Below are 27,502 nucleotides of genomic sequence, written 5' to 3'. Positions count from 1 at the left end.
GTAAATATAACATGTAAAAACAGATAATGTTATATATATATATATATATTAATAAGAAATCCTAATTTAAAAAAAAGTCCATTGCTAGCTTACAAAAACTTTGCAAAAGAACCTAAGACTGTGTGCCCAAAATGTAATTTAGGACTTTACGTCGAATATTTCCTGCCATTTCATGTAAGACAAGAGGCTTGATCACAAAGCATTTAGTAGTGGATTGGACCATCGTCCTATAGACAGCTTGTAAATATTAAACCATTAAAGTTTTTGTGAGTTTTCTGAATGTTATGTTTTACTTGGTGTTTCATCAATATGTGATAGAATCTTTTTCAAAAAACCTAATTTTTTAAGTGTGGTAAAATATTGGTTAAATTCCTCTCTCACTCTTCCTGCGAAAATTTCTATGGACAAAATAAAATAAATTAATAACTGGAATGAGAAAAAAAAATAAAGCTACTTTCGTAATTTGCACTTTATTCTCAATAACTTCGGAAGAAAATTATTATTTTTTATTAATGTTGGTTTATTTTTAAAAATAACGTACATTAACGAATAATGTTTTAAAAAATCACATGCTGGTTTGATCGTAGTCAGAGGAAATGGAAATATTAAAAGTTTTCAAGGAAATAGTTTTTAATTATTTTCTCAAAAAATGTCTTTCTTATTTATTTATTATTCAATTCTAAAATATTTAATTTAATTTTTATTACAAGGAATGCAAAGAATTTTTAGTCTCTTTTATATTTTATGTCAATTCTTATTAATTTTTTCCACCGCCTAAATACATAAAACTAAAGTGAATTATCTTTGAATTTATATTTCAATAAAGTGAAAAAGGAAATTACATATGTTTTTAGATGGAGAAACTGAAGCAGAATGAAATGATATAGTTCATATTATGAAAAAAACATTTGTAAGAAGGATGAGCCTGTACACGATTACTCTCTAAGAAAAAATTCCTTTTATTTCAAAGAGTAAAAAAAGAAAAAAGGAGTAATCTAAAGGACATTTCATGAGCATTTTAACTCAGCTTAATGAATGGTTCCTTCACAGAAGCTAAATAAAAAGCAAAGCAATCTTATAAGATTAAAATGCTACGAAGAAATACAATAAAACAATAATAAAGTTTCAGACAGTTCACGTTTTTTTTCTTTTTCGTCATCACGTTTGGTGGCTTTGCACCAATCCTGTCATTTTTCGCCTCTTTCTATCAAAAAATTTTGCATATGGTGTATTAAATATTAAGCTTATGCGACGTGGTATAAATTAATATTTGTTGTAAATATTTGGATTTTTTATTTTTTTTAGTTTAGGGGAGTGTCGGGTACCCTCACCCACTGTCAATTTCATATGTATAGAATATTTTTTCAAGTCAATGGGCCGTCGGACATTAATTATTAAATTAAAAAAAGATTATTTTCAAAGTTTCAAGTATTTATGCAGCTGGTAACATGGTAAACAATAGTTTTGAAAATATGTCGAATACAGTAGTCATGAAATTAAGAAAAATTGGTTGAATGTTTTGATTAAACTTCATTTTAATACTAAAAAAATAATTTTTTCAATACATACAGCATTAAAGTATGTAGTCTTAAGTTTAATTTGCACAAAGAAAGAAGTTTATATGTGAAAAATTGTTCGAGTAACTACAAATTTACAAAAAAATTGGATTTCGGGTAGCCCCGCTCACATGAATGTTAGGTATCACCGCCCAATTTTATTTCGTTGATAAATGTACTGCTGCAAAGATTATTATTTTATTGCTTCAAATTTGAAAGTTATATGCATTTGTAACAACGAATATATGTTTTAATATTATATGAAACATAAATTTATATATTTAAAAATGCAAATTAAAACGAGTTTATAAGAAGAGATCAACCAAATAAGTTTATATTAAAAAACAACTATTGTTATTAATTATTGTTACTTAAATTAAATTATTTTCCTTAAAGATTTAATATAAATATATACTAATATTATAATATATTAATATACATTAATGCTGATGTCAGAAGTGCCATCTGTGAAAATTCAGAGTGTGTGCAATGAATCCGATGAGCTCGGATGTGTGAAAAGAGCGTTGCTCTAATTGAGTCATGTTAATAAAGTGCTGTGTTTAGTTATTACAGTCCATTTAGAGATTTTTGAGAACTTTTTTCTATTATATCGAGAATTTTTGTGAAACTGAGCTATCGTCGGACCCAATTAATAATAATAAAAAGAATGACATTTGTTGTTACAAAATGATAGAATTCACTAAAAGTATATAAATATGTAATAAATAAAATAATTTTGTGATAAAAATGATAAATGAGGTTTATCTATTGTCAATACATTGATCGCTTTCATTTATACCTGAAAAAACAGTCAAAAAACATAATTTTTGAAACTGGGCGGGGCTGCCCTTCGCATTTTGAAAAGAGCTGAAAAACATGTTTTTTTTAAATTTCTATTTTTTTAAGTTAAACTATTCTTTTTTTGGTTCTTTTATTCTTTTTGCATTATTTAATTAGATGATAAAACAATAGGAACATACAAAAATATTGATTTTTACTCAAGATTATACAGAAATATAAGCAATACTCCTTAAGTGGGTGGGGTCTCCCCGACTCTCCCCTAAGAGACATTTTATGAATGCTCTACTATGAGATGCGACAGAGCTTTCAGTGTATCGAAAGGTGATGGGAGTCGTATTGGTCCTATATTATGTCATCTTCAGCTGAGATGGGGAAACTAACTGCATTTCAGGGGGTGTGGCAGATCAAACGACTTTAATTATTAATTACAAAATAACTAGCAAATCCACTGAATTGAAATTAGTGCCTATCGTCCCACAATGGCATAAAGTTTAAGCATCGTACTAAAAGTTTAATTTTAAAAAATAAAAAAAATACTACGCAGGTTCCTCCTTGCGTAATTAGCTTTTGACCTATGATCTAAATCTAAAAAAATGAAACGAACAATAAGGTGTCCTAATTTCCGACCTCTCTCATGACTAAACTAGTGGAATCATATTCTCCAGATAGCAGATACCCTTCTCTAATTTTGATAGTAAGAATCCAAATTCGTCGAAAAAACAGCATGTTTATTTAGATCACAGTGCGCTCTATTTTTTTAAATTCTTTATCCTAAATGTAGAAAAAGATGAAGACACTAGTGTTAAAGATAGTGACCAAGATGCTTTAGAAATGATTAAGTAGATTTTTAGTTATAAAGTAAGTTGGAGTTTTAAAGCAAACTTCGATTAAGGACTTCTTAAATAATGAAATAATATTCACTTCAAACCAAATGATATGCAATTCAGGCATTAATGGGTTGATAATCATAAAAACTAAAATGAAATTTTGTTTGGGCCCCGAGTCTTGTGTTTACTTTTCTTAAAATTAAATTTCAGGAATATTAATTTCTTAGATTTTTTTCGTCAATTCCGTATATGTGTATAATTGAAAATAGTTCTTTAAAACATGTACAGGGTATTCATTTATTTGCAAAATCTTATTACAGAATTCACTTATAAAAAATGAGTAGAATGGGCATGCAAATATGAGAAAATAAAGGAAAAATTATATAACACAGTAATAAAGATTTATTTTCATTACAGGTGAAAAATTAATGTAAAAATAACATTCAAGTTTATTTAACGTAGAAAAATTATAGTTAACATTTCTTTTATTAAATAAACAGTGCATTTAATGGACAAGTTTTCCTAAAAATAAAGCTGTATTAAATGATAGTTCTTAAGATGTATTAAATACTATTCATCCAAAAAATGGCTTTTCATTTAAGCTGCTCAAGGAAATTAAGACTCAAAAAGCGGAAATAAATGCCAATACCAAAGAGAGTTGGTTGGGGAAGAATTTTTTCTGCAATCCAAATGGAATAGAAAGCCCTGAAGGAATTTTCTCACTGATGTGAATATATCTCGAAGCTATATGCCAGAAAATTATTACTTGATAAAAGCATTTTTAAGTACGAAAAAGAAACTGGAGCTAGTATTAGTAAATTAAGTTCTTTTAGCGGAAGAAAATGAATTAACATTGAACTCAATATATGATTAAAGTGACTTAAGAAATTACTAGATTCATTCATAGTTAGATAAATTCTAATATTGCATTTTGAACGAAATAAAGTAATTCCAAACTCTCATACTTGATAAATAAATAAACTGTGAAATTTTTTTCTTAATAAGAACTGAATATATTTAATAACACAAGTATGCGAAATTGAAGTTTTTGAAAAATACAAGAGAAGTTATTGTTGATTTAAATGTTATTTGATATGCTGATTTCGAAAATGATCTTCATTTTTCCCAATCACATCAGGATTTTTTGTAAAATCGATATTAATGTTTTCACTAAAATCCTATTTGAAGAGGAACTCTCACAAACAATTTTGCATGTACAATCCGGTAGCTGTTATTTTCATTCATTTTGATCTATGTAAAATTTAATCTTGTAAGAGAAATTTGATTTTCGAGCTATCAGCTAATTTTTATAGGCTAAAATGAATAAAAAGTACTGTTAGCAGATCACACTAGTCACCTGTGGTAGCGAGAAAAACAATAAGTTCCTTGTCTTCAAACTTTTTACATCAGTTTCTAGAAAAAAATCACTAGCATAACATTTTAATTTATTTTTATTAAGATAACTTACGTAAAATTGAGGATTGACCAAGAATAACAAATATTGTGTATGTGTACATGAAAGTTTGAAACTAAAAACAGAACAAGCAAAAAAACAAAAGAGAAAAGTTTCTATTTAAATGCATACTCGTTTTCCTCTGAAGCTTATTTTTGATGACCTTCCTTTATGCCTAATTTCAGGTCTATCCAGAGTGCTATCATCCAACAGTAGTCGGCGAGCATGTTCTTGTCTCTTCTTCCTTGATATTTACGTTCCATATCTCTGATATGATGGGACCTTTCCGCTTGTTATCCGATGACTGCTACATTTTCGAGGAAAAAGTCCACATGTGAGTGAAGGAAATGTATTTTTACACTGATTGAGCAACCCAAAGTTTTAAATTTGTCCAGCAGTTTCATTACAATTTCCGTATAATCAGGATCCTTGTAATTACCTAGAAATTTACTAACGACATTTTTGAAAGCAATCCAATCTTCTTTTTCCGTTACTGTCCTGCTCAAAATCTCTATCCTTCATGAGTTTGCGGATACCTGGACCAACAAAGATTCCTTCTTTCAACTTGGCTGGGGATAAACATGGAAACTCTTTGCACAGGCATATAAAACGATCTCCAACTTTTGGAACAACCTTGACAAACTGCTTCATTACACCTAATTTTATATGTAGCTGAGGTAACAATACTTTCTTGGATCAACTAAGCTGCTTCGAATAATGTTCTTGGTGCCTGGGTCAAGATTTTGTCTTCTCGGCCATTCTTTTTTTACCCAAGTCTTGTCACGGCCTTTGAGTCTTGTCACGGCTGTCCCACTCACAAATGAAACATGAGAACTTTGTAAATCCCCCTTGATGACCAAGAAGCATGGAGATAACTTTCAAATCACCGCAAATGGTCCAACTGTGGTATATATGTTTTATTTTGTCCAGGACGAGAGCCAGGTTTTCATAGCATTCTTTTAAATATACTGAAAGTCCAACTGGTACAAATGCATACTGGCTCCCATGGTGAAGAAGAGCAGCTTTTAGGCTTCTTTTAGATTAATCAATAAACAGCCTCTTCTCATCTTTTTCGTAGATGACATTAAATTTGCTCATCAATCCAGGAACATCCGAAGAATAGACCAAGTTCTCCTCTTCATCAAAGTACTTAATAAACTCCTTTTCACGATTCCTGCACCAAAAAGAAGATGTTCCTTTGGCCAATAAGTTTTTTTTCTCTATCAGTCTGAAGCCTAACAATTCAGTGGCCTCTTTTGAAAGGCCTAGATCTCTAGTCAGATCATTAAGTTCAACCTTAGAGAAGGGCTGAGGTGAACCGGCTACAAATGGCTTACATTCGATATCGGAGCCTTGAACTTCTGGATGTTCAGAATCTGAAGACTCTGAAGAGATGAATGGCAATTCAGTTAGAGGCACAGACACATTAGCTCCATGAAGAACGAGGATTAAGACCGATGGAATACTATCAGGATTAGGTATTAGCCTTTGACTTTTCTGGTTATACTCACGAACATGGTAGGAACAAAAATAACAATCATCAAAGTGGTTTTTTGGTCTCCCTCCACGTCATACGAATTCCAAATCGTAAAGCAGTCTTCTTTCCTTGTTGCCATAAGCGTAGATCATTGAGACACTGCTCACGAACTTTATGAGGTGCCCACGATTTGTCCTGTTCTTCGAGTTTCATGCCAAAATATGAGAGATGAAGTTGTCTTACATAGTCAGTAATATTCCTCATGCGATTTTTAACAACACTATATTTGCCGCAAATATAAAAAAAGTCACCTGGGAAATTTTCACAATGTCTCGAACTCGAAGCCATGTTTCACGAAACGCACAGAAAAAGTAGACGCTAAAATGACTGCCTATTACGCTTGCTTGTGTTTATGAGAGGTCAGCGAACCTAGATAAGAATTCTCGCGACGCTATTGGTAGAAAGAGATTTATGACAGAGAAAGAGACGGTAACAGGGAGTAGTCATAGAGGGGTACTTTTGTAGATTTAACCAAAGTAGAATGCTGGTCAGTCAAGAAGTGAAGAAATTCAAAAACGAAAACTTTTTTATGGGAAATGTTCATAAAAACTCTAGTAAAATTGAATTTTTCAAAAAAGCGCGACGTGACAGAAAATTTCATTATTATCTTCCATTTCAGCACCAAAAAAAACAGCTATCAGATCCCTTGTATTTCTTTCATTGCAGGCTTGTGCAATTATTTTCCATTTTAGGAAATACTTTTCTTCCTTTAACTGTCGGCTCTGAACTCCTCGTTCTTCGCCACGGAAGATGCAGGAGAAGTTGCTCATTTTGCGTTGACTGGTGAGCCTCTTGTGACTAAATTCACGGAGGTGAGCAATATTACCCACTCACAGGGTAGTTAACATTCACTCATCACGCACAACAGAGGGCAACCACAGAAAGTAACATCCATGCCCTGAGTGGGACTCGAACCCGCAGCTATTGGCTTTGCTGTCAGGCACGCTAACCGCTCGGCCAAAAAGCGGCTTTGAAGAAATATTATTAGACAAATAATATCCAATTAAATACTTGGTTATCAAAAAAAGGTTTTATAGTGATGAAATTGGAACCATTCGAATTAATTCATAAGACTTATTATATATTGACACGTAAGGAGTAAGCTATTTTAAATTAAAAAAATGTATAACTTAAATTTAGCAATTCGAGCTCCCCCAATATGTTCAGAAATTCACGTTGTCTACAAATTTTTTTTATAGACAACCTAAAACTATTTTTTTGTAGACAACGCTGTACACAATGTAAAAATTTGTGCTACGCTGTTAGAAATATTTAGGAAAAAATTGCAAAATAAAAATATATTAATTGTTATTTTATCATATTCAAGCAAAACAGTTAAATAACCGTAAATAAGATGGTATTCAAACTGTTAACTGCCAGAAAAACCGTTTATTAACTGCTTTAACTTAATACAGTTAAGCAACTAGAATTTCATTACACCGACTAGTCCCACCTAATGAAGTCACTTAATTCTTTGTAGCTGGGTACATATTATAGCCGAGAGGGTTCATCTGTCAATCTAATGACCGATTGAACTGGCGTTCGAGTCTCAGCGTTGAGACCACAATGTTTGCTTCAACATAGATTTTTCAGTGTCCTGCACTGTACAATGTGTAACCTAGGACGATTAGAATACAACATTTTCCTTCAATTATAGATGGCAGCACCATAAAGTTGATTAACACAAGAAAATTTAGTATTTACCAAGTCATATGACATGTGAAGCAACTGGATAAATTAATTAAACCACATTCCACTGTTCATTTGATGAAACACAACTCAATCGCATCTTTACCTTACAAAAAGCTTAGCACCAACGTACAGTTGAATTTCATTTTTTCGGAACCAAGCTAGTTGTGGATGTTTAAATACCCGTATAGTTTTGCCGAAGAATATACATAGGGGAAGAAGTCTAGCTTTCATTGACATAGTATAAACTAGTCCCTTAAGATTTTGCTTGTGTTCCCTGTGTATAAAAAGAAAACAACATTTAGGGGCACAGCAGCTGAAGTTCTACAAACAGGTTTGCACCCTTCTATTTTCCCTGGACAGAACACAGAGAAAGACTAGATACTCATGGACACTTGCTGGTCATCGACCATGACTATGATAAGTCGTTTGAAAGGTGTTTTTCATTCTGCAGTTATTTTTTTTTGTTTGAGATTCTGACATTTATTTTCTAAATTTTTATTGTATTTTAATAATAAAAGTATGGGGTTCGAAAGCCTTCTAGCGGGAAGACTCTCAGAGGATAGCGGAGTGGTGGATGACTCTCTTTTTGTCGGCCTGGTCTCCCAGTGTCTGGCAGTGGATTTATCGCTGCCGTCCAGTGGCTTTCAGCTCTCTTTTGCTTCAGCAGATATTCTCTGTTCCTCGAATCGATTGTGATGCTCTAGCTCGGGTGTTACTTGGGGCTATATGATTCGTGTCACTCATTTCTTGGCACTCCTACGTTGTATGGATTTGCTTCCGCGTGATGAGACTTCTTTTGATCTGCGGAAGGGCCTTATGCTTGTGGCGTCGTAAAGATACGCTTATCAAAAATGTCATTACCCTGTGGTAATTATATTATGCTTCAAATAAAACTACCGCCTTATGCTTCAAAAATGTTAAAATTTGTAATTACATTTCGATTGTTTCTTTTTTTGATTCCTGCCCGGAAAAAAAAATTAGGAGAATTACCAAACAGTATAATATTGACATTTCTGAATAAAGGAAAATATAATTCTGATGTTAAAAACCATTATATTTAAACCATTTCTTCAATAATTGCTTAGTTCATATGTTAATGATTTACCGAAAATTCTGGTTTTCAAAATTACAATTCTTAACATGACACAGTTAGCAAAAACACGAGAAATAAAGTAAATTTAACTAAAAGGGTTTTTATGCCAGGCTCTCAGATTTTATGATGAAATTACCTAATTTTACCAATTTATCACATATAATAAAATCATACATTATAGTTAATTTTACCAATAATACCAAAGCACTTTGGTAAAAGTTATTTCACATAGAGTCAGAAACACAGTAAATTTTATCATATTCCGGTAGCCTTAATCCCACTTTTTTCCTTAGTGTGTAAATAGAAGCTATTGAATCGACCATGAATACTGGATAATATTTATTTTAAATAGGAATAATTTGCAATTATTCTTTAAGGCAGAAAAAATAATGCATCTTAAAACATTGGATAATTAATATATAGTACTCATCGAATACTCTTTTCGTACGGGGAGAAAAAGGAATAAGTCGATATTAATCAACATTACTTAATCATGTACAAATTTATAAGCTTTATGATCTGATATGTAATCAATTATGTAATTAGTTAAAATTATTGCTATTTGATATTCTTTCCTGGGATTTTACCTCATTAGATTACTCAAAACACGATTTCAGAAGTTTTACTCATAAAAACCATGGTTGACTATATTCGAAATTATTCCACTTTTAAGTTAATATAATTGATTATTGATGGTGACCAGTACATCATAATCAAGGTTTAACTTAAATAAACAGTTTTCCCGACTATCTTGCGTCTTATGAAATAACTTTTTTTTACTTCTACAACAACTGATTTTACATTATTTATGTAAATAAAAAAATGCGTTTCAGAGCCACCTGATTTCAGATAGTTTTCTAACTATTAAGTTACTGATGTCCCCCCACATACATTTCGCTTGAGTGTACTTACCATAACGAATCAATAGTAAATAAATATTGAAAAACGTAACAATAAAACTATTTTTTTATTAAATAGAATTAATTAGAAAGCATCACTGCCGCTATATTTTTATTTATTGGTAACCAACAATTTTAACAGTTGAATTTGTAACACAGAGAATTTGTTATCCAATGTAAACTAATTAAGCATTACTTGATTGAAAATTTAATTCGCTTCAAAAATGTGCAAATTGGAAATAACATTTAAAGTGCTTCAAGCGCTCAAAAACAATCAAAAAGAGTAATTTTATAGTAATAAATCAATTATTTTCACCCTAGTCACATCAGATCATCTTGATACCCTGAAATCTTGTTTCATTCATATAAATTCTGATTCTCTTGTTAATGACATTAATTCCTCCTTTTCTGTACATAGCTTTGGACATGCATTTTAACCTAAATTGCTTCACTCGCGGTTTTTCTTGCTCAGTTTTTCATTTTTTTTCCTCATTTAGATACTGTAGTTCTATCTTTGATTTTTACCTGTATTGTTTCCTTTTTAGTTAACAATTTTGAATTTTAAATTTCAAAATCATTTTTTTCCTCCCATTCACATCTGGCAAGTTTTGAAAATGCAAGCCTGTTTTTTCACAGGGCTAAAGGTTTTTTCAGCTCTTGACACACGTTGAATGTTATTTCCAATTTGTATATTTCTGAAGAGAATGAAATTTTAAATCCAGTAATATTTCACCGCTTCAGTTTCTTGGGATTATTTATGTAATTGCAATTATGTAATTTGCTAGTACCTAGTTGGTAATTCTTTTGAAATGGTGGCTTTAATATTTCTGAATATCCACCGTCCAAGGTTTAGGAATTTAACCAAACGCTTCTGTAATGATAAGGAAGATAATTAGACAGTCTTCAACTCGAATGTATTTCACACTTATTTAAATTAAACTTCTGTATTCAAGCAGAAAAAAGAGAAAATTAACCATACGTTGTAATTTAGATAGATTGAGAAACAAAATAAAAAGTCAATTTAAATCTTTTATTGAAACGAATAAATTTTCTTCTACTTCCTTGAATTCAATTGCTTGAAAGATGCTTATTTATTTTTCGTCGTATATTTCCTTCTCTTAATCTATTTTATAGAGAAGAAGTCACATTGAGTCAATACAATTACGAATTCAGCTGACTGAGTTCCGAAATTAAATTCTCCAGGCAGTTCTCCTTCCTTTCTTTCTACATTAGATATAACATTCTGCAGCATCTTAAGATTCGATAAAGGGATGATTTCACTTGAAATTTAATTTTATTATAAAAAGGTCAAACACATGTATATCATATTTATATTAAATTTCTGAAAATTTATATGGTGTGTAAAAAACTGTAAATTCAAATTTTAAAAAGAAATTTTTTTTTTGATAAAGTAAGTAAGGAAAAAGTACGTAAGGTGTATCCAGCGTATATCTGACACATTAAAGCTCAAATTGTATTTTTTTAATGTTGTTTAGATTAGTTTCGTTACATTTTATCTATAATAAAATTAAGAGTTTGTTTGTCTCTCTCTCTCTCTTATAACTCCAGAACTGTATGTCCTATCATTCTGAACTTCAAACAGCAGCTGTTGAACCTGTCAGGGATTAATTTACCCCCGATCCTAATATTCGTTTGAAATTTTCAATTAATTCGTTTAATACAACAGTATGAAAAATGGAATCTCTTCATTAGCTCAGAACTCGCCATAGATAAAAATAAGACAGCACACGATTTTTTTTCTTTCAAATATTTTAAAACTTACTTGAGTGATATTTGCTAGGTTAAAGATCTCATTAAAAAAGGGTGCTTTTTTGAACGTTCTTTAAATTTAATTATCTTTTTTCGTTCTGTAAGATTAATTTTGATTTGCATAAACATGCCAGCTTTGGTGGATTAGGTAACCAAATTAGTATATCTAAACGTATTTGAAACTAAGTGTTTATTTTGTTTTTAATTATGCTTTTAAAACAAAAATCTGAGACATACAGTATATAATTTAAAATTAACAGATTTTGAAATAGAGAAATAAGTTATATATTGAAAAGCAAAATAATCGGAGAAACATTACTAATTCTTATAATGGAAACTGAAAAAATATCTATATGCCAATAATATTTATTTAAATTTTTTATTAGGAAATAATTTAATTAAAAAATAACTAGCTACGCTCTAGGAAGTAAAATTAATGGAGAAAAGTTAAAGCATGTAACTCATTTTTAGTTCATATTTTAAAGGTAATAGATGTATTTACTACTTACATATGCTTAATGTGTCAATGTTTTTATTTAGAACTTTGTATTTTAAATACTCTACAAATGTTATAACATAATTTAAAATATGCCTAGTTAAAATCACGAACGATTCTTAAATTAATTTAATTAAGAAACTGAGTATTGCAGGGTTAATGACAAAATGAATTATTTTCTATTAAATCAAAATAAATTTAGCTATGATTAACAGAAAAAAATCTTTTTCGAAAGTGTCTCATTAATTTCAAATGCTTCATTTATTGGTTTCTATTCGAATAAATTTTTTTTATATGGGATTCACTTTATTTAATTATAATTTTTTTGACACTCTTTATAATTTTTAATAGGTAATACATAATTTTTCTGAGCCTAATCCTTTTCTTTTTTTGAAAAAGAAAAATTACCTTGAGTAATATTATAAAAAATTAAATATCGGAGAAGATTATTTAAAGTTTTTGTTTTAAGAATTTAAAGCTTTCAAAGATCAATTTCTGCAGCATGTTGAAGGTTATTAAAGATAAAGTGATATTTGGAAATAAATTGCTAGCAGTAAAAACTGAAAATAATTTTTATTGACAGCATTCTGAAAAAAAAAAAAAAAACTTAAAATCTGCTTGGGCAAATTTGTAACAAATTGTATTTGAAATGCAATACAAATTCTGTTTACATGTGTCTATGGTGTTCTGTTAAATGTTTCATTTTAATTCAATGTTTTAGTTAAATTGAATCACTTAAGAAAAGAAACTTATATATACATAAATCCACGATATTCATTTATCGCAGGCAGAAGTTCGCTCTTTGCTGCAGTTCACTAATCCCTGTGTATTATTTTGCAATCATTTATTTTCTTCCATGCACCACAAAAAGGAAATTATTTTTTCAAAAGTTTAAATTATTTTGCTTTAGCTGTATTTTCTAAAACTAATTCAATTCAAACGTTTCACTCTCTCTAGTAAGTCTATTAATATTATATTTATTTATTAATATTATATTTATTTATTAATATTATATTTATTTATTAATAATATATTATTTATTAGTCTGGACTAGGAAAATCATGGAAGGATATGATTCAAAATTTCAAGAGCAACGAGATAATGTCGGTAATGTGCCCAGCATTGAGCCTCTTCCACCTTTATTTTCAAAACTCATCGTCAGTAGACCCATTCCTTTAATTTTGAATATTATTAAAATAACATTTAAACTTAAAGCTCTATTTTCCTAACAAATTTAGGGAGTTTAATACCGTAATTTAATAATTTTGCATGCCAATTGCAATGTTAGAATATTCATTCTGAAATTACGGTAAAGTAACCGGCAGCAGTCTGTCCATCCAATTAACTGTAAAGTTTAAGGGAAATAATGCTTTATAAATTGATGGTTTTTAAACAGTTTACAACGAGTATACTTAAAAAACCATAAATACGTATACGTATAATACGTTACAATACGTACAATACGTATACGTATAATACATACAACGTATAATACGTTTACCAAACCATAATACGTTTTCTTAAACATTCACAAGTGTATGTTTTCAAAACCGAAACAAACAAAAATTAACTGGACTCTGGGGATAGGCTTTTTTGTTAGGTAACGAGAGTTGGAGTTAGGTTGTGGTGTGGTTGAGTTGTGTTTCAATAAATAAACTGCGGAATGTGGTTTAATTAGTTTATCTGGTTGTCCCACCTATCGTAAGTGATGGGAAATGCTAGATTTTTTGTGTTTAGCAGCTTTATGGTGCTGCCATCTATGCGTGAATGAAAGGATCGTATTTTAATTGGCTAGTTTCAGAAATTTGGAAGTGCAGGAAGCTGGAAACTCTTCATGTGTGGAGGGAAAGGGGGGAAATGATAGGATCAATGCTGGGACTCGAACCCCAGGTCTCTAGATCAAGATATTAGCAGGCTTGCTCTCTCGGCTTTAATATGAACCCAGCTACAAGGAACTATGTAATAATAATCAAATTTAATAATATCCAATTCTCTATATAAAAATAATTTAAAAATTTCGTTTTTGAAGTATAGTTTTAATAAAGTAGCATGGTACTATAATCGTTTAATTATTTTTTGAATGCTCTAAAACCGGCTATAAATATCATGATAAAATTAAGTAAGTCTAAGCTTATGATAGCCTAAAATTTAAGGCTCTTCGTTGTTAAATAAGGAAGCATACTATGTACTGTAACAAATTTCGGATCAAATTATGATGAAATGTATTGGTCCTCAGGGTGCTGGAACTTTTTGCAGCAAAACTTATTTAAATGTAAGATTTTATAGAACAAAAACATGATAAACTAGGAATTTTACAGTGATATTCACAGTTCAATCATTGAGTCACTGTAATTTAGTAAATATTACTGAAAAATTACCAAATAAAATTTTACGGTAAAATGAGTTTTACTGATACTGAACATAGGGTGTCAGTAAATTTTGCAACTTCACATACTTCAAGGTACAGAAGTACCTTGAAGTATGTGACATTTTGTTCAATAAGTATGCACCGACAGTAATGAAAATCAACTTTATGCCATTACGTATTTATGTTATTTAGACATATGTCGGTTTCTATGCTGGCACTTAATAATAATGAAAGTCAAGAGCGAAATTTTTTAAAGTTTTCAATTAAGTGTACGATGAGAAAAAAAAATATGGTCATAACTTACTAGAATATGGTTGAATTTACTTTATTCCTGACTCCATGGGATTACTAAGAAGCTCGGTAAACCTTATGGAAGCGCTTTGACAATGACTTTGATAAAATAACAATAAAATATAGTTTTATAGTATGTGAAAAAATTTGGTAGATGTCGAGAGATATAATAGTTTCCTCATAATACCTTACATGGCATGAAAACCATTTGTTCTGTAAAATTTCATTTTTAGTTTTGTATTTTTTGCTAAATGCTTGATAATAAGAAACATAATTTTGCAAACTAGAACTTTCAGTAAGTCGTTACGGAAAATTCACTAAATGAACGGTTTAAATACCGTATATTTTAGTTTTATTAGCAAAATCATGCTATTGTTTTTTAACCAGAAATATTATTCCCAAATAAAATAGTAATCTTACAAGATTGTTTTTCTCCGTGTAAAACCTCATGAAGAAAAACAAATGACGTTACATAACTAGTTTATAAGTTTTGCAATAAAGAAACGATTAAAAAAAGATCACAACGAAATACAGGAGCACAATGTATCTTATTACTTATCTTCGAATCTAAATAATTCCCCATGGGTTTCCCTATAAGTTTTGAAGTAAAAATTTTCGTTTTGTATAAAATACGGCTCCTTAATAAGAAATAGTTAAGTTAAGAAATAGCTTGTCGTAGATTCTAATTTGTAATTAAAACCGTACTCATGTTGGTTTCTAATTAGCTTAATTTTGGTTTAAAACAATTTCATTCGAACTATTGAAAATAACTTAACTTTGACTTATTTATGACCTATACGTGCTTTCTGTTGTAGGCAATAATGATTTAATATTAAAGTTTGATAGACTACTATTTAATGACATTTTAATTCATCTTCCCCCAGTTTTCTTTTGAACTTAGATTCTAGCAAAAAATATTCAGGTTAGAAAAAAATTTGATATTTTCTCGCAAATATCAAGACTCTAAAAAAACAAAATGGATAAAAAAATAACTAAAAAATTTGAATAATAGGTCGTACATAAAATGAACTCAGACCATGCATAAAAAGAGTAATCTTACCAAAAGATGAAGCAGCACTAAAAATGTATAAATTTTTTTTTATTTCTCTTAAAATAAATTACTTGAAGCTGTGATTCCAGGTTATATTTTACTGCTTCGAATCTCAAAAGCTTAGAAATGTTGTAGTTATTATCCAATATCGATCGACTTCGGAGGCATTAAATACAGAAGAAGAAACGAAGACTTAAATAACAAGATGTTCCTTGGATGCAAATTAAACTTTACTCTTTCATTGACTGTTTCAATTCCTTTGTGACCAAGTTCAATTAAATCCGTACTTTTGTAAAGTTTTTATGTAGCTCGTAACACTGAAATTAGCATTTTAAAGTGTTTGAGAAAAATAAAATCAAATTAATCCTTCGTTGAAACAATCGCAAATACCGAGATTTATTAAAATAGCTTCGCGCTTAATATCAAAGTTGCTTTTATCGTATTTTTTTTTTAAAAAAAATTGTATTAAAAAAAGTGAAAATTTATTTTTATTTCGAATTTAAAACAAAAAAAAACATGAAGTTATTGTTTTTTTTTCTCTTAATTCTGCGAATGAACAAAAATAAAATAAAAAAATGATAATCTGGTCAATCACAAGATGGATAAATTCTGTTTGTCATCAATTTAAGCTAATTTTTCTTTAATTTCCATTCCATAAAGATAAGAAAACTTTGACAACCAATATATTTTCAGTTTATATAAAATAAAAAGGTTTTTTAAAGTAACAAATAAACTTATATATTTTCGTATCACCTAGGACCATGCAGTATTTTGGTTCAATTTTATAAATAATACTTTTTACCCTCTTAAATGGGCAGAGTTTACGTTTGATGTTCTTATGAGAGAAAAATCCTTATTGCTGCTGAAATAAGAAAATAAAATAAAAGCAATCCACTTGTAATCACGTGTTTTCCCAATAAAACCAACTATAACCTTTAAATTTGTATTGTTTCAGTGATGAATAGTTTTATAATTAATATTATTTTATTTTTTTTATATTTAATTATTATTAGTAATGACGCGTGAAATAAGTTTAACTCTTTTTTCAATATATTCCATACAATTTATTTTTATCGAAAATTGAAATGAAATAAAATTTTCTCGGAATTTATTGACCTTATCATATACGTATAAGCTTCTATATATCCCCAGTTTATTTTAATACATAAAAATTAGGAGTTTCTTTTCCCTAAGTTTAAAATTTGCTAGTTTGTTTCTGTGCGATTGATTATTATTGGGGGTTGGACTCAGTTATACTTGTTAAGCACTTTCATATTGAGTAATTTGAAACTATTCTCTTAATTCTCGTGGCTAAGAGAAAAACAGGTAGTAAACACAGAGTTTCGCATAGATTGTAGTTAATAATAGTGGTTATTAAAATATTGTTTCCAAAATCATTACAAATCTCATTTACAAGCTTTCTAAAATTATTTTTAAAGTTTATCTACAAAATATTTAATACAAGAGCATATATATTTAAATAATAACTGAAATCAAGTAATACAGCTCACAGCTTTTTTGAATTCTGTCACAATTCACTCACAAATGTAATCACTTCTTTGTTTATTTACATAAACTTTTGCAAAATATCTATTACCATGAATGCAAGAAATTATAGAATTACATGGAAAGTTCTGTAATTGTAAACAATACCAGGCGTTTTCAGGCAAAGCATGAAGATTGAAAGTTATCATAGTCTTTGCCAAGTTATTAGTATACATATAACGCTTATAGATATTCTGCAAAAAGACAAATACTTTTTAAGTAATGTATAAGGAATATTGTATACTTTGTATTTTTATTTTATCGAGAGCCTGAAGGATTTTCATTAGTTGTTTTACAATGTCTTAGTAATAAGAGAAATAATAATCATTGCATAGGTAATTTTAGCCATTTTTTTTACTATTACTAAGCATTCAATTGAAGCTGGGATTCGTACATTTCAAACGAGATATACATTACAACGTCTCAATGATTCTTTGTAATTTAAAACGAACAATAAATTTGGAATGCTATAAGCTATCCTCTTTTGATTTTTTTAAAAATGTAGTTAAAGTTATTTATGAAATTCGAATGCACGAGAATTACAAACAACTAAATAAAATTTATAAAAGCTACCAAAGGAACGAATTAAATTTATGATCCATGCGTAGGAAAAATTGAAATAACATGCTAAAAGTTAGATTAAATATAGTTAAATTAAATTTGAAAAAATTAATTTATTTTATTCAATTAAAAGGATAAAAATTCTTAATTGATGTTTTAGTGTAATATTATTAAGTTCGAAATTCAAAATACAATTATTATAAGGTTCTTCTCAACTAGGCAGATTCCTACTAATGTCATATAAAGTTTAAACATGCGTCATCAAACTGTTAAAAATCCATTACCAAGCAAGTTTATTTAGCTAAATAGAATTTAATTGCCGAATCACGCAATTAATTATCAATTTAGGCAAGGATAACAGAAGTTTTATTGCTTCTATGGGATGTTGGCCTTTCAGAAACAAGTTTTGAAAGCAGATTTGATAATTATCTTTAAATTGCTTATGGTATTCCAATTTCTTTTATCACTGATTAGGAACATAATTTAGTTAGAGAGAGATATTTTTCTTAAAAAAATTTTATTTCATTAAAATTGTATTTAAACTGATTAAATATAAATTGCTATAAAATAATATTTCATTATTCGGGTTTTTTTCCAAGTTATATAACTTCAGAACTCCGATTAATTAAATTAAAAATAATTGATCTTCAACGACGATTTTGCAAACATTAAAAACACATTTATTGCAAGAATATTTTTGTCTGCTGTATTATTAAGGACGAGATTGATAATTATCTTCCAAAAATCAAAAATTTAAAATGAAAATTGCATTTATTTCGTTTGAAAAAAGTTTTATTAATGTAATGCCAAAGCTCCTTTTTTTACTAATCTCGTTACTGTATAAAACTCTAATTCTCTTGTAACTACTTTTGTAGTCACAAGTTACAGCAGTTCAGCATAGTTCATTACCTCGTATAATATTTTTATTCAATCGAAAATGTTCCAAAGTATCCACATTAAGATATATTGAATATCATTCAATAATATTACTGTTTTTGAACTTCATGCTTGAAAAACGGAAATTAAAGTTTTTTTAAAGGTTGTATTAAATAAAACGTCCACTTTTCTAAGTAGATATAGTAGATATTTGGATTTTTTTAAGAAGTTTCAAAGAAATCTTTCAATATTAAATTTTATTATTTTTGTTCCATGGGATGAAGTCCTTATCCTTCTTTATTATCCCTTTCTTCGAAAATTTGGTCGATCATAAATGCAGTGTATTTGTTCAAAAAAACTATTATATTCAGAAATGCCATGATTATAATATTTTTATTACAAGCTTATTGGATGTGCAAATTGGTATCCTTAATTTAAATAAAACGATAATCAGAAATAATGAAGTTTTAAATAGCAGAAAAAAAGGCTCGCTTATACGAAACATGTCTATATGAATCTCGTCTACACAAATCTCGTCTAAGAGAATCGAATATCGGGGAAACTTTTCAATTTATGCAGAATTCCTTGTCTTCACATTAACGTAATCTTCAGAGATTCGATTTCCATGTCCATACAATCCAACGATATATTTTCAACTTGAGAATTTGACTACGGAGATTTTACGGAGTTTGCCATAATTTCAACCAGAGCTTCGCAACGAGAGAAATTTGTTAAAACCATAATTTATATTTTCAATTTTTTTTTACTTGAGAAATTTTATTGCAAGTGCAAATTGCATATAAACGTTTCTCATATATTAATAATTTTGCCAAATATAAAAATAAGTAAATAAAAGGAAAAGAGAGAAAAACCGAAGAAAATTAAAAAATAATCTCCTTCTTCGCTTCTTATTATTCTTTATCGCGAGCTTTAATTGTTGGCGAGCGCGAGCGAGCAGGGGGTGAAGCCTCCTAGTATATATATATTTAGTTAACAAAGTAATTCTAAATTAAGACATAAAATCAGCTGAACGATTTCATATAGAATTTAATTACATTAGCTTGATAGACATTGTTCTTTTATTAAATTTTGTAATAGTTCATCTATTTTATTACATTACAACAATTCATTTTAATTCCGTTCATATAATTAAAAATGGTATTTAAAAAATTTTTTTCGTGAACATTAGAATTCCATGTGTAATCAGTTTATTTATATTGAATTTAAAATTATTTCTTTTATCGTATATATCAACAATGAAGATAGTTTCATCTTTAATAATTCTTAATCCAAAAAATTAAAATTAGCATTATTGTCAATATGAACAAACAAAGTTTAATTCCTTAGAGCTAATAAGTTTTGATTAAATTGTATAATTTTGAAAATTAAAGGTAATTAAATTCACAATAAATCTAAAAGCAAATTTAATGTTAAGAGTAATTTTTTTTCACAATAGAGTAAAAAAAAGTTAGGTAACAGTGATGGGTAATTATCCTTGTATATATATATATATATATATATATATAAGCATAATTTTTCTGAAAATGATTTTTAGCGTTTCAAACAATATTTGACACGAAAATAACATCATTTTTAATGTTTTATTAATTATAAGAGAGAAAATAAATAAATAAATAAAACTTTTTAAAAATTTTACTAAGACTATTTTTTTTCGCATTTAAGATAAACATTTATTGTTTTATCACCAAGCATAAATTTTTTAGCAACAAGCATTTTAGCAACAAGCCAAAAATTTCTCACTATTTACCCTTACATCAACTACAGATTGATGTCGGAAAATACAGAAACCAGCTTTACCTTTGATCTTCAATTTCATGGATTTTTACATCTTGTCAGAGACTAATATAGTTCCAATGATATAATATATTTTCGATGACCTTCTTTAAAGTTATTTATTACATTTGATTTGCAAACATTTTTGCATTTAAAATATTATTTATTTAGGCAATTTATACTTTTGTTTAATTATTTGCCTTCAATATTTATTGTATTTTTTGAAATATTTTTATCGCTTGAGAAATGAGCAAAACGTTATATAAAGAAAAAAAGAGGCCTAATCACGCTTGGAACTAACACACAGAGATATAACACATACTTACGATAAACTTTTAGTGAAAATTGAATCCTTGTTTCTCTTCCATCTACAACGGCAGAACAGGTGAAAATGCCTTGGTCTTTGTAACGAACATCTTCAACTACAAGTTGAAGACCTAAAATATTGTTCGGGGACGGCTCCACGTGCACGCTGAAAGAAAGAAATCCATTTGAATTTGTAAAAGTTTTGCTCAATAACGTAACCAAAAATAAATAAGTAAACAAATATAATAAATAAAAAAATAAGAAGAAAAAAAAGGAAAATTAAATACTTAGTAAGCATCTAAAAATTGTATTAAAAATGCATTATCTAACAAAATTTTTCCCAAGTAGTTTTTGCATGTCTGTATTTTATTCCGTCTATATTATAGAATTTTAATTATTTCGCTTAGGTGTTCATTTATATGACGCCCGGTGGCTGAGCTGTAGCGCTTCGTTCCTGGTTCGATCTTCAGGCCGGGCAAGGTTGACTCAGCCTTTTATCCCTTCAGTGGGTCTATAAATGAGTACCAAGCATGCTTGGAAACTAAACACTGGGGGTTCCGCGTTCGGCTGACCACCTGACCGGAACATCTGCTTCTGCACCCCAGAGCCCAAGGTCAGGAAAACTGAGATGGGCACAGTAGGCCTTGGCCCTCTTGGGTTGTCGCGCAGCTGAGTTTTGTTTAGTTTAGTTCATTTGTATATCATATACTAAGCAATATTATATTTTATAAAGTAATACTATATTTTATTTTTAAAAATTATTTTTAATTTTACAGTGTTATTTTTTATACATCTTTAAATATTAAAAAATTTATATTCGTTAAATATCTACTGAAATATTTCTTATGAAGAAATTTACATTCAAGAAATTACGATAAAATTTTTAACAGCAGTATGCCCATCCAACTAACTGTGAAGTTTACGGTAAAGAACATTTTATCAATTTACGGTTTTAAAAAAGTTTAGAACTAGCATGGTTAAAAAGCATAAATGAAAAACTCTGCTGTTTTTCAACCATTTGCAACTAGCATGGTTTCAAATAGAAATTTAACTGACCTTGGAGCTAGGCTTTCTGTTAGGTAATAGGCATAAGTGTTTAGTTTTGGTTGATTTGTATTAATCAAATGAGTCGTGAAATGCGGTTTAGTTAATTTAATTTACCTGGTTGTTTTACCTATCGTAAGATACAGAAAATACTAAACTTTTTTGTGCCACGCAGCCCCATGGTTTTGCCATATATGCGTGAGAGTATCGTATTTTAATAATCCAGTGTCACAAATTTGGGTATGCAGGACACAGGAAACTTTTTAACGTTAAAGGGAATGGGAGTCAACGCTGGGACGCGAACCCCTGTTCTTTCGGTCTTGAGATTGACAGATTAGTCCTCTCGGCTATATTATCTACAAAATTGCGAGGAGTTAAATGGCCTCATTAGGTGGGCCTAGTTGGTGCAATAAAATCCTGGTTGCTTAACCTTTTTAGGGGCAGGCTGTTGATAAACGGTTTTTTTTCACAGTTTGAATACCTTCTTATTTATAGTTATTTGACTGTTTTGTTTCAATATGATAAAATAACAATTAAATAAATTGATTTTTAACAATTTTTCAAGATATTTCTAACAGAGTACAATTAAAAAAAAAATCCTAAAGAAGGTTGGAGGTTATACTTTAATAATGCAGATTATTAAATAAGTTTATGCTCCGTTTCTTTCTGATTCAGTCGTGTAACGAAGCTACTGTATTAGTCACAAAAACGCAAGTTCAATATAAATCTGTTTGAGTGAAATTGTATCTCAGAACACTCCAAGAAATTTGTACCTTTAGTAAAATGCTCTCATGCCCAGAACATCTACCATTAAAAATAAAATGCACACTTTGAATGCAAAACAAATATTCCGACATAAAGCTCATTTTCATTATTTCTTAAAATATGTAAGTACATACCTTAAACATATTATTAGGCAATTTTCCAGTTATTTTCCACACGGGACGTATGAAATTATTTACTATTTTTGTTAAACATGTGCTTAGTAAATAATCCATAATAATTTCATACCAGAGGGGAATATATAATAATTGTTATATTCATATTGATAAAAGCTCACGTAAGAAAAAAGAATTCTGCCTTTCCTTGGATTTGCCCAATAATTTAAAAATATATCTTTTAATGCATAAAATAATTAAAATTAATGATACATTATGATATATTTTTATTTACCTTAAATAGTTTTGTCTGCTATTCTAAATAACATTAGTATTGAGTTAGCAGTTGACACTTTAATTTGTTAACAATGATTTATGTAGAAGTAATAAAAAAATGCTTTGAAAAATGAAGTAAAAAGGTAACGTACAAAAAATATTAAAGAGTAGTAATCCTTGTATCTGCAGAAATAAACAAAATAGTTTTCAAAGTATATAAGATATTAAATAAAATTTCAGAATATTTTTTCTTCAGAGAGTAAGTAATAAATTAACAGTCCTTTAGAGTGTTTAAATTCAAAATTCCGTACATTTATATTTTCCGTAACTATTTTTTACATAAAATAATTTTCTTTATTCCAAGACTTATATAATCTACTCAGTTGGAATAGAACCTATACATTATTATCAATTCCATTTAAGGTACTGAAGATGCTTCTTAACTTTGAAGTAAAGCAATCACTTTTCAAATTACCTCATTTAAATTATAAAGTGCGAAATCGAAGCCATGAAAAGATACATTTACTTACAATGAAAGAACATATTTAAACACACAAAGTCACAGAGTTATTTCCAATTTTCTATTCAGAAATTAGTTTAGAGTTAAATTTAAAATTACCCTTTCAATAAAACTGTGATTTAAACTTTAATTTTATTTTGAGCTTTTCGGAACTTCTCACACTAGTTTCAAGTGCTGTATAGTAGTTCTAAGCAAAAAGGAATTAATCTTTTGTAACTTTTTTTTACTTAATCATTGTATTTTCATTTCTGCATCTAAGGTTATTAGGATTCAAGAATTCCAATTGAAACAGAAAGCACAAATTCAGCAAGGATAATCTGAAAAATAATACTGCTGTCATGAAATATACTGTTCTAAGGAAGTGTTCAGAAAGCGAAGTTTTAATATGCATACGAGGATCAATTTGAAATTTTTTAGATACGTACAGACAAGAAGTGGATTAGAACTAACAGTTGCATTTTCAAATATAAACTATATCTTCCTAGTAGACGATCTTCAATTGGTTAAATTGAAAGCAATTTTGTCTCGCATAAATTTTGAACAGAAAGGAAAATGAAGTAATCTTTTGATCGAAATTATTACTTATACAAAATTTATGAGCATTATTTGCTGCATGAGATTTTTAACTGCTGGAAAAAAAATATTTAAAAAAATAGGAAAGAATTATAAAAAGGAAAACAATCACGAGATTAACGGGATAAAAATAGCTGAAAATCTCATTTCAAGTATTCTTAATACTAAATCCTTTCTTCGAAGACAATACGCGATTTTGTGTAAAGAAAGATTTTTAAAGCAGATGCCTTAATAGGTAGCGAAATCCTTCGATCGATGAAAACCAGCTGTAAAATTTTAATAGAATACTTCAAACTCGATTTTTTTTGGTTTAAAATACTATTTTCTATGTGCTGAAAATGGTGTTCTCTTACAGCAAGCTTATAATGAGCATATTTTATTTTTAATTTCTCACTTGAATCCTTGAGATCATGGCTCACAAAGCATGCTTCCTATATCACTGTTTCAATGATTTTCAGCAACAAAAATTAGAATAGTAAAAATAAATTAAATAAACTGATACTAAGTATATGGCTATTATAACTTTACTAGTTAAACTAGGTAATGTTTTCTGGATAAAAACAAACACAATATGCAAATTTATGAAATAAATCTTGCATATCAGAAGATATCTATCCGGTATAATTGAAATTGATTCAACATAACTACAAATTCACTGCACACAATTAATTCATTTTTAAACTTCTTATAATAAATTTTTCATCTAATTACACCATCTCTTCATCCATTAAATTTCTATACAGCCTTACATCATCTAATAAATTTCCATAAAATTTTGAAAGTTAGCCGTTAATTTATACGCCCAGCTCACCTTTTTAAGAAACAAAGCCTAATACTCGTGATTGCAACAAACGCCAGGAAAAAAAATTTGTGGAGTTGTCAATTTATTTATATTGTCATCATATAAAGATTCCTTTCTTAATTCGTAAAAGTACACCTCTTTCCATGGAGGTTTCAGCATTAGGCTAAGGACACAGTTCTCGAATTCGAACCTAGCAAAAACCATAGAACATTTTTTTTCGTATTCCTTCTATTACATTGGTGACCACAAACAATGGACACCACGCAACTTTCCTATTTTTCGACAGATGGCTAAATTACAATATTTCAACTTGTACATGGTTCGGCTTGATTTGACAAGCACACCGTTTCTGTCTAAAGCAATGTCAAAGCCCAAACTGATGACAACTTTTAAGAGGATGGTATTTATTTACAGTCTGTAACCTTATATTTTTGTAGAAAAATCTTATTAGCAGACTGTCTTATCAGTTTGCGGGCTTGTCAGTTTTACAGACATATATATATATATATATTTATGGTCAGTAACTAAAATATTTTTTAACTAACATATTAAAATACAGGTCACAAACTGTAATCTAGTGGATAAGTCACTTTTACATAAACTTTTTCAGTGGAAAAAAATCGCTAGGAACAAACGTTTGACAGACTGTATTTTTTTTATTGCATTACTTTTACAAGAACTTTTTTTGAGAAATAAATCGCTAAAAACAAACATTTAACTTATTATGAACTTTTTTACGGTATTGATCATTTCCACGTTAGAACTTTTATTCAGCAATACATAAACTTGATTTTAACATTTCACAAAACATATTGCTAAAATCCGTATTTGTTTTTAACATATAATTCTACTTTCTATATCTAAACAGGTTTGGTAAATTAACACTATTAATAGCTTCCTCTGGTTCAAAAAAATAAATCAAAAACAAATACGAATGCCAGTTAATAGCATTTCTCTTTTCGTTTACATATGTTGAAGTAAACATGTTCTTAAAATACTCAGTTTTTTTTTTTTTTTTGCCCATTTTTAACACCTTGACTGATATTACATGAAAAGTTTTGAATGACATCGGAAACAATGATTTCTCTTGTATCTGGTTCTGTTGATAAATTAGATGAGTAATTTTTTTATCGGTTATGAGATTTTGATAGTATAATTATGTACTACTATAATTATGTACGAATAAAAAACTTCAGTATACTTCTCATTACTAAAATTTTCTAAGGAAATTTTCAGCCTGCGGATTAGAAAATTATATGAATATCATGAAATTTGAACAACTGAAGCCACTTCAGAATGTTGTAATTCTGAATAGTTTTTTTATTTTTTTATTTTCGGTTCTAAAACTCCAATCACACAAATATTCAATAATATTAATAATTTTTTTTAATGTTTTATTCAAAAATTTACAAAAAGCGGTACTCTATATGAACAATGTGAACGTAAGGAAAGTATGCAAATTTAGTTTGACAGTTGGATTGAAATTTCAATCATATTAGCTGAATATTTAGTTAAAAATTAAAAGTCAGTAAATATTTCATTAATTTAATACACGCAAACCTATATCAAAACCAAAACCGGTATTAGTCTACAGAATTTTGCTTTACGCAAGCAATAAAATGGACGTTTCCTAGGATTTGAAAAAAAGGGGGTTGTTCTTACAATTAGATTGTACGTTAATTTTCTCTATAAGAGGAGAGGTTGCTTAATATACTCGTCAATATACTTTATCAATAGAGATAATTAGTCCTTTTCAGATCTGTAATTCAGTAAGACTTATGGGATATCTTATTTTCCCGCTTATATAATACCTGTTATTACCATTCCACATAAAACACGAAACTGTTACTAAATAATATCGATGTTAGATGTTAAAGTTGGGTTAATTACATTTAGAGTTGGGTTAATTATATAAAGTTCCTTACAATCAAATTCTTCGGAAAACCTAGGTGGTGTTTTGCTTTCTAATTCGGTTGCAAACTTATAGAATTTCAAATTACAAATTCAACATATTGCCAAGCTTTGCAGGACAAGTATATCTCATTATATAACTTGATATTTAAAAGCAAAGCGCAAAAAGAGTGTGTATGGTATACAATGAGAATTTAAATTATGCAAGTGAAGAAAAAATTTTTTAATCGTATTCTTACCGGCCTCTAGTATGTGTTATATCCCTTCCAGATGGCGTCTGCCACGTAAGTCGTGTTGCTTCACTTGATGGGTCTGATAAACATGTAATGAAAAAACTGTCTCCAGTAAAATAAGCATAGAATTCATCTGAAGGCTCCAATCTTAAATGACCAGAGAAAGTTCCTGGAAAGAAATTAATATTATAGCCATAAGTTACGTAAAAAATCTGGGAAATTATTATAGTTTTCCAAAATATCTGTGATACGTAGGCAACCACGAAATTGTGTTAATTGAAATTGTTTTAATAATCATATAATAGTTTGGGCTTTCTTCTGCATGCATTGATATGTATATATATATATA

The 27,502-nt window shown here is 28.9% G+C and overlaps 1 protein-coding gene across 1 annotated transcript in view; it reads right to left on the bottom strand.

Moving 5' to 3' along the window:
• The window catches only part of LOC107455655 (neural cell adhesion molecule 1-like), a 98,286-nt gene that overhangs the window by 24,536 nt on the left and 46,248 nt on the right, over window positions 1–27,502 (bottom strand). Inside the window, exons 2-3 of the mRNA XM_071183530.1 lie at window positions 27,160–27,322; window positions 20,929–21,082 (exon numbers count right to left, since the gene is read on the bottom strand). Of these exons, the coding sequence (XP_071039631.1) occupies window positions 20,929–21,082; window positions 27,160–27,322 (317 nt within the window). The remainder of the gene's footprint in view (window positions 1–20,928; window positions 21,083–27,159; window positions 27,323–27,502) is intronic.

Source organism: Parasteatoda tepidariorum, chromosome 7, assembly GCF_043381705.1.
Source record: "Parasteatoda tepidariorum isolate YZ-2023 chromosome 7, CAS_Ptep_4.0, whole genome shotgun sequence".
NCBI classification, from domain to species: domain Eukaryota; kingdom Metazoa; phylum Arthropoda; class Arachnida; order Araneae; family Theridiidae; genus Parasteatoda; species Parasteatoda tepidariorum.
The sequence above is the reverse complement of the archived record's forward strand: the minus strand, read 5'-3'. Positions and strand labels throughout refer to the sequence as shown.